Source organism: Schistocerca americana, chromosome 2 (genome assembly GCF_021461395.2).
Source record: "Schistocerca americana isolate TAMUIC-IGC-003095 chromosome 2, iqSchAmer2.1, whole genome shotgun sequence".
NCBI classification, from domain to species: Eukaryota; Metazoa; Arthropoda; class Insecta; order Orthoptera; family Acrididae; genus Schistocerca; species Schistocerca americana.
In genome coordinates, this window is record NC_060120.1 from 884,731,654 (window position 1) to 884,748,911 (window position 17,258).

Genomic DNA, 17,258 nt, shown 5'->3' on the forward strand with positions numbered 1-17,258 from the left:
CTTACAGTGGAACCTGAATGGGTTCGGGACGCATGTGGCCGAACTACAACTCCTTGTACGTGAGTTCCCTTTGTGCTTATGTCTCCAAGAGACACATTTTCGGGCCACTGATGCTCCTTCTTTACGGGGCTGTACCGTCTATCGGAAAGATGATCTGACGGGGGAAAGGGCAAAGGGTGGTGTTGCGGTTTTTGTCCGTGACATGCACCCCTCATCTGAGCTCCCTCTCGTTACTGACTTGCAAGCAGTTGCAGTTGACCTTCTTGTGGGTCGGCGGCTCACAGTCTGTTCACTTTACTTACCTCCTCAGGATGCGATAGACTCTGAGGCTCTCTCAGACCTTATTGGCCAACTTCCCCGCCCCTTTCTTCTTCTGGGGGACTTCAATGCTTATAATGTCTTATGGGGCTCGTCGACTACTTGCCCCAGGGGTCGCATTCTGGAACGCCTCATGGTGTCTGAAGAACTGTGCATCCTCAACTCTGGTGCCCCCACTCATTTCTGTACTGCTTCTGGGTCGTCGTCAGCTATTGACCTTTCCTTTTGCTCTCCAGCACTAGCGGATTCTGCTCTATGGGAGGTTGATGCTGACCTCCATTCTAGTGACCACTTCCCCCTTTGGATTCGCCTCCTGGATGAGGCTATGGCATTTCCGGTACCGCCCCGGTGGCACCTCTGCAGGGCTGACTGGATACTTTTTAGCCACCTGGCCGTTTTGGAACACCGTGACAGCGTCCACGAATGGGTAGACCATGTTACAGCTGTGATCTCCCATGCTGCTGAATTGTCAATCCCACGGTCATCCGGTCATCCCAAGAGGCGTCCTGTCCCTTGGTGGACCCCTGAGTGCCGCTCAGCCATCCGAGCCCGCCGTGCCGCTCTGCGCCGCTTCAAGTGCCGTCCCACGGCTGACAATCTTGCAACCTTTCGGGTGGCAAGGGCTAAAGCGCGACGCGTGATTAAAGAGAGCAAACGACGGTCATGGCAATCGTTCTTGAACTCCATCTCCCGCTCCACTAGTTCTACGAAAGTATGGGAAGCCATCAGGAGGATTTCCGGGAAACTCGGCCAGCTACCCGTCACGGCCTTGCTGCATCAGGGAAGTCTCCTCACGGCGCCGAGAGACATTGCCCAGACACTGGCCATGCATTTTGCGGAATCTACCGCCACTATTAACTGTGATCCAGATTTCTGCCGCTACCGCACTGCCATCGAGAGGGGTCACTTGGACTTCCGGTCTCCTAATTCTGAACCCTACAACTGCCCCTTCACAATGTGGGAACTGGATTCGGCGCTGTCTGTGGCTCATGATACTGCGCCTGGTCATGATCAAATCCGGTATAGCATGCTGCGGCACTTGTTACTGCCTTCCAAGGAAGTTCTCCTGAATTGTTTTAATATGATATGGTTATCCGGCACGTAGCCTGACTCGTGGAGGGAAGCGATTTTGATACCCCTCCTCAAACCAGGGAAGGACCGAACGCATCCCAGTAGTTATCGAAGTATCGCCTTGACGAGCTGTGTCGGGAAGACGTTGGAACGCATGGTCAACCGTCGCCTGGTTTGGCTGCTCGAGACCAGGCAGGTCCTTAGCCCCTCTCAGTGTGGCTTTCGGAGATGGCGTTCCACTATCGACAACTTGACCCTGCTTGAGGCGGCCATCCAGCAGGCCTTCCTGCGTAACCAGCATTGTCTAGGTGTATTCTTTGACATTCATAAGGCGTATGACACTACTTGGCGCCGCCATATCCTCAATCAACTCCATGAATGGGGCTTTCGTGGCCGTCTCCCCATCTTCATTCGGTCCTTTCTTTCCCACCGCCTCTTTCGCTATAGGGTTGGTAATGTGCTATCTGATTTGTATGTGCAGGAGAATGGTGTTCCTCAGGGAAGCGTTTTAAGTGTCACCCTCTTTGCCGTCGCCATTAACAGTATCACGTCCACTATCCGGAGTCCTGCCCAATGCTCCTTGTTTGTGGACGATTTTGCTGTTTTCTGTTCTTCCTCCAGTCTTGTCACTGCTGGTCGACAGTTGCAGCTTACGATACAGCGATTAGAGTGCTTTTACCTCCCCTGAATTGCGTCTGAGGGACACCATTCTTCCTTTTAGCGACACTGTGCGGTTCCTGGGCCTCACTTTTGATTCAAAGTTGTCGTGGTTGCCTCACCTTAAAGACCTCAAGGTGCGGGCCCTGAAGGCACTGAATATTTTGAAGTGTCTGAGCCATCGGTCCTGGGGAGCAGATTGGGCGCGTCTGCTGCAGTTTTATAGGGCTTTCGTCCGATCGCGACTTGACTATGGTTGCACCGTGTATGGGTCAGCAAGGCCTTCGTATCTGAAGATTCTTGACGCAGTACACCATGAGGGTATCAGGCTGGCCACTGGTGCCTTCCGTACTAGTCCCATCCCCAGCCTGTGTGCTGAGGCAGGGGAACCGCCGCTCGCCATCCGGCGGAAACTCCTCATGGTGCGACGGGTGTGTCAATTCCTTGCCTGTCCTACCTCCCCTGCGTACCCTACCGTTGCCCGACCGCCTATGGAACGTCTCTTTTCCAGTCGTCCCAGGGCAACGAGACCGTTTGGGATTCGTGCCAAGCATTTGCTTGAGTCCCTTGGTGTGGAGCGTGTGGCCCCCCAACGACAAGGTTTTACTCGCCTGCCTCCCTGGTTGCTCCAGAGGCCCAGCGTCGTTTTAGACTTGACGGAGTACCGGAGGAGCTGCACTCCTGCGTTTGTTTTTACCGCCTTATTTTACGATATTTTAAACCAGCAGCCCGACCATGTACCAGTATTTACGGACGGCTCTAAACAGGGGGACTCTGTTGGTTGTGCTGTTGTTTTCCCTGATCGACTCGTCAAGTTACGGCTTCCTGCGGCGTTTACCATCTTTGATGCCGAATTGTTTGCGATCATGCGGGCATTGGAGCAGATGAGATGTGTCCCCAGTCGTAAGTTCCTCATCTGTTCTGACTCCCTGAGTGCCCTTCAGACCGTGCAACAGTTGTACCCAGCGGATACGGTCGTCCAGAACATCCATGATGCCCTACTCCACCTGCAGCGGCAGGGGAAGGAGGTTTCCTTCTGCTGGGTGCCGGGGCACGTGGGAATTACGGGAAACGAGCTGGCGGATGTGGCTGCCAAAGATGCATGTTCCCTCCCTGACGTTGTTGAATGTGCCGTCCCCCTCCATGCTGTTACCTCCCTCCTGCGTTTTCGCGTTATGCGTCAGTGGGAAGAGGAGTGGCTGGCAGTCGGTGAAAATAAGCTGCGTCTGGTGAAGGCCACCACGCGGCCATGGCGTACTTCCTCCCAGTCATGCAGGCGGGATGAGGTTCTCCTCACTCGCCTCCGCATCGGGCACAGTCCCTTCACACATGGTTTTCTACTCCGGCGGGAGGATCCCCCAATCTGCAGTGCTTGTGGCGTCCAGATTACTGTCCGCCACATTTTACTTGATTGTCTTTTATTCTCTGACCAGAGGGCGGTGGTTTCTTTGCCATCGGATTTGCCCTCTATTTTGCAAGACCACGCATCATCTGTGGTGAAGGTTTTACGGTTTTGTGTCCTGTCCAATTTGTTGCCACGGATTTTAGGGAGAGGGTTTTAATGTGCTGCTGGATGACTGGCTCCCCCAGATTTTAGGTAAGAGGTCCGCCAGTCACGAATACCTCCTTGTTTCCCTTCGGTTTCTGTCCTCCCTTCCTTGTGTTTCCTTTCCTTTTTTCGTGCACTCCTTCTCCTCTTGTTTTGCCTCTGTACGTGAGGATTTGGAACTGCGTCTTTTCGCTGTTCCCCTTGTTCGCTGTTCGTCTTAGTCCCTTCACTGCATGTGTTCCTGTTTTTATACGTTTGGGCGCTGATGACCTCGCTGTTTAGCGCCCGTAAACCTTAAACACACACACACACACACACAGGAAGACAGAGGCTGGAATACAGACATGCCGGCCGTTGTGGCCAAGCGGTTCTAGGCGCTTCAGTCTGGAACCGCGTGACCGCTACGGTCGCAGGTTCGAATCCTGCCTCGGGCATGGATGTGTGTGATGTCCTTAGGTTAGTTAGGTTTAAGTCGTTCTAAGTTATAGGGGACTGATGACCTCAAATGTTAAGTCCCATAGTGCTCAGAGCCATTTGAACCATTTTTTTGAATACAGACAGCAAATAACTAAGGACGTAGTTTCAAAGTGCTATTCTGAGAAGAAGACTTTGTCACAGGAGAGGAATTCGTGGCCTGCCGCATCAAACCAGTCAGAAGACAGATGGGAAAATGGCGCTATCAAGAACCTGCGCCGAGGCAACTATGAGCCACAGGCCATAGATGACAGGAGTGAACAACGGCTACGGAGGAATGTACGGGCGAATAGACGTCCTACTGTTGAGAAACTGACTGCTCAGAGGAACGAGGGGTCTGCAAAAAATATCTCCTCAATGACCTCTCAGCGAACGTTGCTGCGTAAGGTCCTCCACAGCAGGTGCTATTTTATTGCACCCATACTGACTTTTGTTCATTGGCGCCAAGGATGGAATTTGCACACCAAAACTACAACAGGACGTCCACTGAGTGGTGAAAGGTGGCCCTTCCAGATGAACCATGTTTTATGCTCCTTCGAGCAGATGAGTGTTGGCATGTACTGCATGAAATTACGGTAATTGAGAGAGAAGGGATCGTTATGGTTTGGAGAATGTTTTTGTGGTATCCTATGGGTTATCTCCTCACTCTTGATGTCACAATGAATCAACACATATATGCATCTATTCATGTGGACAATGTCTACTTCTGGATGGAGTTTGTTTTTTCTTGGCAAGAAGGCATCTACCAGTAGGAAAATGCAACGTGTCACACAGATGGCACTGTACATGCTTGGTTGGAGGTGCACCGGGCCATCATATTCCCTGATTTAAACTCAGTACAAAAAGTGGGCGTCCACTGAGTAACGACAGGTGTCCTTTCCAGATGAATCAGGTTTTATGCTGCATCTGGCGGATGGACGTTTGCGCGTGAAATGTCTGAGAGCAGGAGAAATGGGAGCATAATGGTTTCTGAAATGTTTTCGCGCTATTCTCTGGGTGATATCGAGACAAAATGAATTATGAATGTAGTCATGGGGACAGTGTCCACTCCTACCTGCCGGTTGTTTTTCATCGGCACAATGGCATCTTCAAGCAGGCAATGCAACGTGTCATACGGCCCACAGTTTACGTGTGTGGGTGGAAGAGCACCGGGATGTGTTCACCGTACTCCCCTGGCTACCAGTCTCGCAGGATTTAGATCCTGTCGAAATCTGTGGGTGTTCACGACATGGATTCTCAATCGAGAAACCTAGCGCAGCTGGCGGCGACACAGAAGTCATGACGGCTCCACGTCCCTGCCGTATCTTCTAGAATCTCACTGACTTTATTCCTGCACGCCCCGCAGCGTGCACACTGAGAAAGGTGGGGTTCAGGCTTTCGGCATGCGGTCACGTTAGTGTTACTGGATACATTACACGCCGCAATGTCAGTACGAAACGCTGGATGAATGTACTCATAGTAACTTCTGCTCTATTTTAAGTAAAAGATAATTTATCACGTACCTGAACGTTTATAACGTCGTACCTCCCGAACTACGAGTGGCACAATGATATAATTGAGCAGGTACATTCAGTGTTACATGTGGATACTGCCTCCACACTGTATCGCAAACAGAGTCGGTGGTAAAGAAATAATAAAGTAAAACGTCATGCGTGATGCTGAAGTTTGACTTTATGGACAAAGAAAACTTAGTCACCGATGAATTGTTTATCTTCCATAATTTTTGAGTGGGGGGTGGGGGGTAGGTGAGATGGGGTGAGGAGGTGGGTATCTGTGAGTTTAGGTTTCGTAAAGGTCCGAAATTATTTGTAAAGGTCGTTGGAAGTCGCTGTTTTTTCATTCTCAAAAGCAGAGAAACAGGTTCCTTGTATTTGCATGCATCATTTACACTGCCTCCAGACACACAGTGTCTAACTATAATACAGTAGAGTCTCGATTATGCGATCTTCGGTTATCCGACCTGCTGCCTTATCCGACCCTTATCCGTGCGACAGCCGGACAGCCGGCGACACCTCAGTGACTAACGTGTTGTTTGCTGATACTCAGTTCACTGTCGCCGTCTGCTACTCCTCACTCCTCAGTGCTTAGATCTGTAGTGGAGTGGACGTGTTGCACTTTGTTTATTGTAAAAATTTGTGGTCATGCCTTCAAAACGGAAAAAGGTGGTCGTTTCAATGGAAGAAAAACTTAAAGCTTTAAAAAGAATAGACAATGGTGAAACTTTATTAAAAGTGGCGCAAGATTATAACGTCGGGAAAACAGCAGTTGGAGACTGGAAAAGGAACCGCAGTGAAATTGAGAAGTGGTGTTCTCAGCGAGCGACCTCGACTGTTTTGGAAGATCGGAAAACCATGAAAAAATGTCATTATGAAAAAGTAAGTGAAGCTTTGTTCCTATGGTTTACTCAACATAGAGATAGAAGTGTACCCATGTCGCGACCTATTTTGCAGGAAAAAGCGTTAAAGTTTCGTAAGGATCTAAGCGAAAGTGAACCTGATTTCACAGCTAGTGTAGGCTGGCTCGATAGATGGAAGAAAAGATACGGAATTCGGCAACTTAATGTATGTGGTGAAAAGCTTTCAGCAATTTCGAAGCTGTTCAATTGTTTAGGTGTAAACTTCACAAGGTATTGGACAAGGAAAACTTAACAGGCGATCAAATTTTTAACTGCGACGAGACTGGTCTCAATTACAAAATGTTACCGGAAAAAACATTAGTGTCAAAGGCCGAAAAGGCAGCGTCAGGCTACAAACGTAGCAAAGAAATAGTGACAATTCTTGCATACGGTAACGCCTCAGCAAATTTGAAAAGCAAACTGTCTATGATAGATAGGCAAAAATACGTAGAGCATTTAAAAATATATCTAAAAATGCTTTACCAGTGAAATATTACAACCAAAAAAATGCTTGGATGAACTCACACATTTTTGAAGAATGGTTTTTAACGAGTTCGTGCCACAAACTGAAAAGGTTTTGAAAGCCAAAAACTTCCCCCCAACGCACTGTTGCCTCTAGACAATGCCACTTGTCATCCTAATAAAGATGAACTTTAAGATCAAGATATAATGGCCATATTTTTGCCTCCAAATGTCACATCCTTATGTCAGCCTATGGACCAATAGACCTTAGAAACACTGAAGAGAAACTACCGCAGAAACTTGCTTTCCTCTTTAATTAATGCTAAAGCAGTTGCGCCGTATTAATTTGAAAGATGTACCTTATGACGTGGCCCACTCTAGGGAGAGTGTTGGAGCAAATACAATTGCAAAATTCTGGAAAATTTTGCTACACGAAAATCAAGAAAATTCTCCAGATGACGAAAATCTACAGCAGCAGACAGAACCAGAAAATACTACCCTGCTTTCATTGTTACGAAAAGTTCCGGGATGTGCTGACGGCACAGAAGATGGCATAAATGAATGGATTGTCGAAGAAGAAGAATTTGAAGTGACAGATGAAGAAATAGTCAACGTGGTAGACTAAAAAGAAGAAGACGATGAAGCGGATGTAGTGGAGGAAAGTGCACCCAAGATTTCTGACACCGAAGGACATAAGGCCTTAGAAACTGCTTTAAAATATGTAGAGCAACTGGAAAACATCGTCTACCGAGGTTTTACTTCTTAAGAGACTACGCGATGTAACGGCAAGAAAACGGCAAACAGCAGGCAACAAAAGACAATTACTAACTTCATCACACAGTAAATATCTATTAAGTCTAATTTGATTTGTATTGTATTAATTGTTTAATTCATTTGGCCTACTTTAGCTTAATTTTTGTGTTTTTTTTTGTATTATTTTCCTTGTTATCCGACCTCCCTGCTTATCCAACCTTGCCGCGGCCGGTTTAGGTCGGATAATCGAGACACTAATGTACGTGCCTTATTGCGTTAAAATTTTGACATAAGATTATATCTAGTAATAAGTAGCTTATCGCAGCATTTAAAGTTTGAAATTCGATAATTAATTACGTGAAGTATTGAAAATAAAATTTTTGTTGCCCCTAGAATATGTTAGATGATAGGCAAACTGCAACTGATATCGAGTTTCAGCTTAGTCGCTTGGTACCAGAGATTATATCTGAAAAATATCTTTTCTGTTTATTAAATGTTTCTAATCATGCCATCTTGTGATGATACTCTTCTTTCGCTAACATCTGAAGCTCATTGTCAAACGCTTGATAATGATCAGCGTCTATATGACGTTGATGGTGATCACTTACTTGACTTTTCGATTTATATGTTGGTGTTCAAAGGTTTGTATCAGAAATGTGGATGTGCTGAAACATGTAACAAACACTAGACCTTACAAATTTATTTTGCGAGCTAGATGGAAAGTGCATTTCAAAAAATAAAATAAAAAATAAAATCGCAGAGTTGTATATGCAGTCCCTTCCTTCTTTAATAAATTCTACGTTTATGTCCTACAGGTTGCATGTCCCACAAAGAACTTGGTTTTTCGACTTCTTTGATGGAATGTTCGGTATCAAACTGCACCTTCTCCACCACCTCTTACTCGAACATTTACCGTGAAATCACAGGGTGACTAAACGTTTACACTGCTAACAGAGTTGCGTGGCCAACCGCACGGCTCTGTTATCCAGTAGTCGCGTATAAACAGATACTTTTACAAACGTGGAATTGGAAAGCGCGGAACTAAATAGTATGTTTCAACCGGTGACTGGGTGACTGTTTCCCAAGATAACGTAGAGGTGTTCAATAGCCGGTGTTGGAAACACAATTACCTTTCACGTCGCTTCACTAAAGCACACTGCTGTGAAAACTCTTATGTTTGGTTCTTTGAAACTGGCGCTATTGGTTACATTTCCTATGCTTATTCAGTGCGAGTTTATGCTCCATCTCAAATAACTTTAATGACAACGGGACGTTAAACGCTATGTACGTGCGTACTTTCGAGATTCGAATCCTTGTCTCCCACGAAATATAAATGTTATCAAGAGTCGCCAGAAGAGCTGCTGTAGTTGCTGTTCGTTGCAGTTCAAGTGAACGTTGATAGTTTTATTTATCTGGTACGAATATTGGTCGCACAAAAGCAGTGAAAAGCTGTACACTACAAACGAGTCCCCACGATTCGAGACAAAGACGGGACAGTTGCTGCGGCTCGTAACAGATTTCACTGTAAATAAACTACAGTCGCAAACGAAAAAAATGTTTCAACGGTACAACAAGGATGCGTTGATCTTGTGCAGCGCAAGGAACAACAAAGCTGTGCTTGACACAGTTAATAAAGTTAATTTTGAGCTCAATACAAAGTTCTGCTAATTTTATTATTGGGTTCCTCTCAGCGTGTCAATGAAGTGAGAAAATAGGAATGTCATTGGTAACTCGCTGAGATGAGCTGTCGGTGATACAGTTCAGAAGCTTGAGCAATGCTCTGCGTGGGCTAGATGATTTGGTTCTGAACATATTCCAGGGCAGGTCAAGCCTTTTGTGCACGAGGGATATGAAGTGGTCGCATGAAATCTGCATCAGCATGACTACTTTACCGAAAGTCGAGGTGTTACGACAGTGCCACAACATACGACATACACTCTCTCCACACACACACACACACACACACACACACACATTAAGAGACAGAGAGAGAGAGAGAAGGAGAGGGAGAGAAAGAAAGAGTGAGAATACAGAATATGTTCATGTGCCCTCTGATAACTTCATCTCCTGTGGTGGGCAGTCGCTTCGCTTACACAATACCGTCACGAAACCCACTGCGACCAGCACTCGCTTGTAGTAATTAGAACAATACCAGATGTAGTACCAAGGGTTCATAAGAGCAAATAACATTTATCAGTTATCTCATATTAACTGCAAGCGGGTTGATTGATATTTTATATGGCACTTCTGTGATTTGAAATCAACGCCACCGTGTACTGACTGGCGTACTAACTGGCTAATGTAGTGGGACTTAACCCATCTCCACTGTGCCAGTGACACTGCATCTCAGTTCGTTCGACGAATGCCGTCTCGACATCATCTGACGATGCCTGTTTTCTCTGCCTTTCGAATCTGGCTACCGCCAATACACCTCTAAGTATTTTTCTCTCTGTGATGTAGAGATAATACAAGATGACTGCAGTGCCATTGGTTCTCGTATGGTTTTCTTTTGTACAGTTCTACAGCAACAAAGTCAGTGAAAATTCTAACAGGTTATTCAAATTTCTTGCCCTTTATGCTGGAGAACAGCTGTTTCATTATTGGAAAGACGACTAAATAAAAAGATCTGCTTAAAGTAATACGTTTCTGAAATTGATATTTATCTCCTAACATCTGCAGTGCTTCACCTTTCTCTTTACTAGCGTTAGGAGACGTTCATAGGATTTGTTGACCTGATAAAAGCGTTCGGCAATGTCGATTGGTGCAAGTTGTTCGAAATCCTGAGAAAAATAGGAATAAGCTACGTGAAGACAGGTAATGTACAATAAGCACAAGAATAAAGAGGAAACAATAAGAGTAGAGGACCAAGAATGGAGTGCACAGATTAAAAAGAGTGTTAGAGAGGGATGTAGTCTTACGTCCCTGCTGTTCAAACTATATGTCGAAGAGGCAACGAAAGAAATAAAAATAAAGTTTCAAGATTGGCATTAAAATTCAAGGTGAATGGACATCAATGTAAAGATTCACTGATGGCACTGCTATCGTTAGTGAAAGTGAAGAAGACCTACAGGATCTGCTAAATAGAATGAACAGTCTAATCGGAATAGCATATGGATTGGGAGTAAATCGAAGAAAGATGAAAGGAATGAGAAGTCACAGAAATGAGAACAGCAAGAAACTTAAGATCAAGATTGGTTGTCACGATGTAGATGAAATTAAGGAGTTCTGCTGTCTAGGCAACAAAATAATCCATGACTAGTACTGCCGAAAAATGCGTTTCTGACCAAGAGGAGTCTACTAGTATCAAACATAAGCCTTAATTTGAAGAAGAAAGTTCTGAAAATGTACCTTTGGCGCACAGCATTATATGGAAGTGAGACGAAGACAGTCGGAAAACCGAAACAGGTGAGAACAGAAGCATTTAAAACGGGGTGCTACAGAAGATCGTTGAAAATTGAGTGACTGATACGGTAAGGAACGAGGATGCTCTCTGCACTTTCAACGAGGGAAAGTATATATGGGGAACATAGAATGGACGCGATGGTAGGATATCTGTTAAGACATCAGGCCAGACTTCCATGGTACTAAAGCGTGCTGTAGAAAGTAAAAACTGTAGAGGAAGCGAGATTGGGGTACATCCAGCAGCAAATAATTCAGGATGTACGCGGAAGAGCTACTCGGAGATAAAGAAGTTGGCACAGGAGAGGAATTCGAGGCTGGCCGCATCCGACCAGTCAGAAGAGTGATGATTCAAAAATAAATAAATACATAAAATAAAAAAAGTTTAGTACTGGTCTCCCTGTTCTAAAGACTGCGAACTTTATTTTTTTAACTTGCGGTTGTGCGTCATTCCTGTTGCCGCAGATAGGGCTTAGCTACGGGAGGGAAGTTGCTGAACTAGCACTCCTGACAGAAAGGATATTTCATGAGTGCTAGTTCTGCAAGGTCCGCAGAAGAGCTTCTGTAAAGTTTGGAAGGTAGGAGACGAGGTACTGGCTGAAGTAAAGCTGTGAGGACGGGGCGTGAGTCGTGCTTAGGTAGCTCAGTTGGTAGAGCACTTGCCCGCGAAAGGCAAAGGCCCCGAGTTCAAGTCTCGGTCCGGCACACAGTTTTAATCTGCCAGGAAGTTTCATATCAGCGCACACTCCGCTGCAGAGTGGAAATTTCATTCTAGAAACATCCCCCAGGCTGTGGCTGAGCCATGTCTCCGCAATATCCCTTCTTTCAGGAGTGCTAGTTCTACAAGGTTCGCAGGAGAGCTTCTGTAAAGTTTGGAAGGTAGGAGACGAGGTACTGGCAGAAGTAAAGCTGTGAGGACGGGGCGTGAGTCGTACTTGGGTAGTTCAGTTGGTAGAGCACTTGCCCGCGAGAGGCAAAGGTCCCGAGTTCGAGTCTCGGTCCGGCACACAGTTTTAATCTGCCAGGATGTTTCGATCTAGATGATGATGAATAGCAGTTGTCGCAATGAGGACATACTGAAAATGTCTCCTTTGATACTGACTGGTCAGTATTATTTATTTCTTAAAGATAGTCCTGTCTTTCAGCGCTCCAACACAGTTCAATGAATTTGCTGTTTTTTCTGCTGGTGCCGGTGGTTTCTTGGCACTTCCGGTATCTTCAGTTCTGCAAAATCATTTTGTCGGAAAGGATCGGGTCCTGTACACTCCTGCTTCTTCACTTGTTACCTTATTGATCTAATGTTATTATCTCTTGTCTTTTACAAAGTCCTGGCTTCTGTCGTTTATAACGCCTCATAACAGCTTCGACGTGGTGGCCTGTAATCTTAGATTTTGCTAGTTAAGCTGAATCATTATTAAATATGTTTTCCAAGTTGTTTCCCAATTTCAGCTGGAAGCCGTGCAGTTGCCAGTTCTTGACTTCCTCCACTCTTTTTTTTTTATCGTTTCAGGTGTTGTCTCCAGTTCTTGTATTCTGTTTTAAGGCAATTTCTTCTCAAAGTTGTTGAAACATCTAGCATTCTTGTTGCAGTGTTTTTTTCAGTGTGTAGAGATCTTCCCAGAACTGAACTGGTCCATTTATCCTTGCTTTTGGGACTGATGACCTCAGATGCTAAGTCTCATAGTGCTTAGAGCCATTTTATCATTGCGTTTTCAATTCTGAGTGTGTTTGTTGATTCAGACGCTCGCAGAACTGCCACTGTTTGGACTGGAAAGCTTAATTTAGCCCTTACTGTTTGATCCGGACCTCGTGTCCTTCGATTTTCTTGGCTGTCGCAGTTGTTCGTTGTTTCGCAGTTCCATAGCTCCTTCGATTGTTCTGTTGTTATTATTATGTGCTGTGTTTATTGTAATTATGGTCTTGTTAATTGTCATTTCCCCCATTACTGTTATTTATCCCCCTAATACCTTCCATTCCTCTCCTTTCTTCACTGTTACTTATGCCTTGGACATTCCACCTTCTCTCCATGTTGTCTTTGCCTTTCTTCCGCCCATGTTGTTCCCGATTTCTTATTTTTTATGCCTCGAGAGCATGCAGTATTTACTATTTTATTCTGAAAATAGTTCGTATCTGATATTTTCAAGTCTTATATACATTTTTTTCCTTCTTTTTCTTTTTTGTTTCTGTAACACAGAAAATTTTTAGATTACTCTCATTTATTTGGTAGAGGCTTCTGAACAAGACTGATTTACACTTAACTCTACTTCAAGTATTTTGCTTATATTTTTCAGATCTAAACATTAGATCTTATTTTACCACTCTCTATTGCTTATCCCGAGTAAGTATTTTTCCAGTAATCTGATTTTCAAGTATTTCCACTCTGTAAAGGTAATGGTTCTCTGTTAAGTTTTTACATGCGAATAAGTGTTATTAAATATCTGCCCAAATCACGTTTTCTGGAAAATACGTGCGAAGGATATTGTAAAAAGTGTAATTAAATGAAAAACGGCATGAAAGCAGTGTACTAAATGGCAGTAGAAAGAAATGTCCACCAGAAATATACAAGAAGACGGAAAATGTAACTATATTAATTTACATAATCGCTACCCACAAAAAAGTACATCAAAAATGTACAAATTTTCTTTATGACTGTTTTGCACATGACATGCTGCCAAAACGAGAAAAAAAGGGCAAGAAAACCCAAGTGTAAAAATGCATTTTTACTGGCGATGTAACTTCCAGGTGGGCAATCGACATAAACCAAACTAAATGCCGACAATAGATATACGATTACTAATTTTGTATTATGCTTTACCGAAATAAATGTGACATATAGATGTCGAAATGAGTCTGGATGAATAAAAAGAAGATTAATAAAAAACAGATTTTTTACGTAAATAGGTTGTTTTAACACTGTGGTATAGTGTTTTAATTTGGTTCTACTGAAGATGTACTTCTTGTTGTTGATATTGTGGGGTGCACACAAGAATGTGAGTGACAGGCGAAGCGTAGACACAAGGGAAAGTGTACCACATGCCATTATACCCAAGCGTTTCATTTTGCTGTAGCTCTCTCTAGCGTCTACATTGCGCTGCTAGTGAAATTTTCAGCACTGATATTCATATTAGTTCAGGTATTGCGAATCTACCTAGCCACTCTAGTGGATGGGATGAAGCAAACACTACAACTATGAAGTTAACAAGTGACAGCTACTGCTTTCTGATTATATACATTTTTCTTGACCGTCAGAGGTAGAAACGATGAACCGTTGTAGTATTGCTGGTAGTAGGGCAGGTAACAGCCAGATCATGTGGCATTGGACAGAGACAGATTATGTGAAAAATTCTGTGTCACTGTCTTGATAGAATATACCAAGCACTGGCCTGCTTACTCAAACACCAGACAGAGGTAATACACAAGGCTTACATGCACCTTGCGTATGCACCACTATGGTTTCTGTGGTGTAGCCGACCTTCACCCTGGGTGTACACTCCTATGGTGTCTGTGGGGTAGCCTACCTGCACCCTGGGTGCAAACTCCTATGGCGTTTGTGAGGTGGCCTACCTGCCTCCTGTGTGTAGACTCCTATGGTGTCTGTGGGGTGGCTTACCTGCCCCCTGGGTATAGACTCCTATGGTGCCTGTGGGGTGGCTTACCTGCACTCTGGGTGTAGACTCCTATGGTGTCTGTGGGGTAGCCTAGCTGCACCGTGGGTGCAGACTCCTATGGTGTTTGTGGGGTGGCCTACCTGCCCCCTGGGTGTAGACTCCTATGGTGTCTGTGGGGTGGCCTAGACTCCTATGGTGTCTGTGGTGTGGCTTACCAGCACCCTGGGTGTAGACTCCTATGGTGTCTGTGGCGTGGCCTACCTATACCCTGGGTGTAGACTCCTATGGTGTCTGTGTGATAGCCGACCTGCACCTTGGGTGTAGACTCCTATGGTGTCTGTGGGGTAGCCAATCTGCACCCTGGGTGTAGACTTCTATGGTGTCTGTGGGGTTGCTTACCTGCCCCCTGGGTGTAGACTCCAATGGAGTCTGCGGGATGACCTACCTGCGCCCTGGGTGCGCGCCGCTATGGTGTCTGTGGGGTGGCTGTCGCCGCGGCGGCCCTCCGCCTGCAGGTAGAGCAGGTACTTGGCGCCGCACTGCAGGCCCCCCAGCGTGAAGCTCGTCTCCGTTCCAGGAATCTTTATCTTCTCCCACTCGCCGAACTCTCTCTTGTAATGCAGGCAGTAGTCTGTAACTTAAATATTAATGCGTGGGTCACGTCCTGCCATCACACCATGGCGGAAGAATGTTGACACAAGTAAATGATGAAGAGTTAACTGAAATTGTTTTACAGCTAGTTACATGCTATAATGCAGCTTATGATTTATGATCCCCTAACATGTCACGGGCTGGGACAATTTTATTTCGCCCATCATTAAAAACAGTAGTTGGTAATATAGTGAAGGAAAAAACTGAGCAGTCAAACATACGCTGGATTTGTTACAATAGAGACACTCAGAATACGGAAAGGGATAAAAGTCTTCATAATATACAGTTTCTAACATGTGCTGTTTCGTCTTATATTATCAAATGGGTACTACTATCAGATCGGTATACATAAAAAACATACATCCACAGTATCTGCTACCAACTGATAGCTAACACTGTGTTAAAACTCACAGTTCAAACACCTCTTATATGCGTGTTGTTTTCTGTTAGAACTGGATTTTCAACACAACTGAGCACTTCAGGCCTCTCTAGAATAATATTTTTGTTTTGATCGTAATGCATCGTGCATAAACAACTACTGTTTATTATACAGGGTGTCCCAGCTATCTTGTCCACCCAAAATATCTCTGGAACAATAACAGCTATTGGAAAGCAACTTTCACCGGTATCAATGTAGGGCTGGGGCCCATGAATGTACTTATTTCGAAACATTTTAAAACGAAAGCATATGTGTTTTTTAACACAAACTTATGTTTTTTTAAATGGACCTCCTATATTTTTTCTTCAGCAATCCATAGCATGACAAAGCACATACACAATGGCGTTGATTGCATCGCAATATTCCCATTACATCCCGAAATATTAAGACGCGAAGTTGACGCTTGAAACACCCGACATGCGCTGCTAGCGCACGTCCTGAGGCTCAGGCGTGAACCCCATGCTGCCCGTAATCGCGATGTGATTGACATGCGTAATCAGACTTCCATCCTTATCGAGAGGTCCGAAACGAATAATACGGTCTGCTGCCATCCTGCATTAACGTCGTACATTCCAGCAGGTATTTATCCCATAGGCTAGGGGTGATGCGGTTCTGTAACATATCTGTGTACCGCAACGTTAGTCACAAAGCTAACTTCGCTTATCGTTAATCCGTTACTAAAAAGGTAATGCCGTTCAACGTTAAAACTTTACTGTAGATCTAGCGCAAGTGACAGTTAATCATTCACTCGTAATAGTAAAATTCATGTTGATGGTTTTAGTGAAACGAGCAAGAGGACTAAAAGTTTTACCGTTGTTTAGGTAAAAATGTTTTTATTTGGGAAGATCAGGTAGGACATAGAAGATGAATGTAAACATGTTTAACCAATTAGTTTTATTTTGACATAACTATCAATGTTATGTTTATCTAATGCGTTAAATGACAAATTGTTGGCAACAAAAGTTTGTTAACATCACTGGGTGAAATGGCCCTTTGTAGAAACTTCCACTGTGATACCAGCACTACATACTAAATATAGCGCTCACAGCTCGTGCTCAAAGTGATGCCCATCGGATGCGGATGAAGGATGCCCTACCTCCTGCTACTGTTTCCTCTTTGATGGCTGTACAATCATCAATAATGCGTTGCTTCAGGTCCTCTGATTTTGTTGGTTCATGTTGGTAAACAGCATCCTTCACTGCTCCCCAAAGAAAATAATCCATCGGTGTAAGGTCCGGAGATCGGGCAGGCCACCTAACTGGGCCACCTCGTCCAATCCACCTACCAGGGAACTTACGGTTCAGAAGTCGTCGTGCTCGTAAGGCGTTATGTGCAGGGCATCCGTCATGCTGATACCACATGACTATTCTCCGGTTCAGAGGTACGGTGTCCAAGAGAACAAGATGATTGTGTCTTATAAATCTGGAGTACTGTCTGCCATTTTGGATGCCATTTATAAAGAAAGGTACGATAATGGTATCT

The 17,258-nt window shown here is 44.8% G+C and overlaps 1 protein-coding gene across 1 annotated transcript in view; it reads right to left on the minus strand.

Annotated features, from left to right (window-relative positions):
* LOC124594522 (Down syndrome cell adhesion molecule-like protein Dscam2) overlaps positions 1–17,258 on the minus strand; it is a 363,828-nt gene that overhangs the window by 90,463 nt on the left and 256,107 nt on the right. Inside the window, exon 21 of the mRNA XM_047132896.1 lies at positions 15,132–15,323. Coding sequence (XP_046988852.1) covers positions 15,132–15,323 — 192 coding nt within the window. The remainder of the gene's footprint in view (positions 1–15,131; positions 15,324–17,258) is intronic.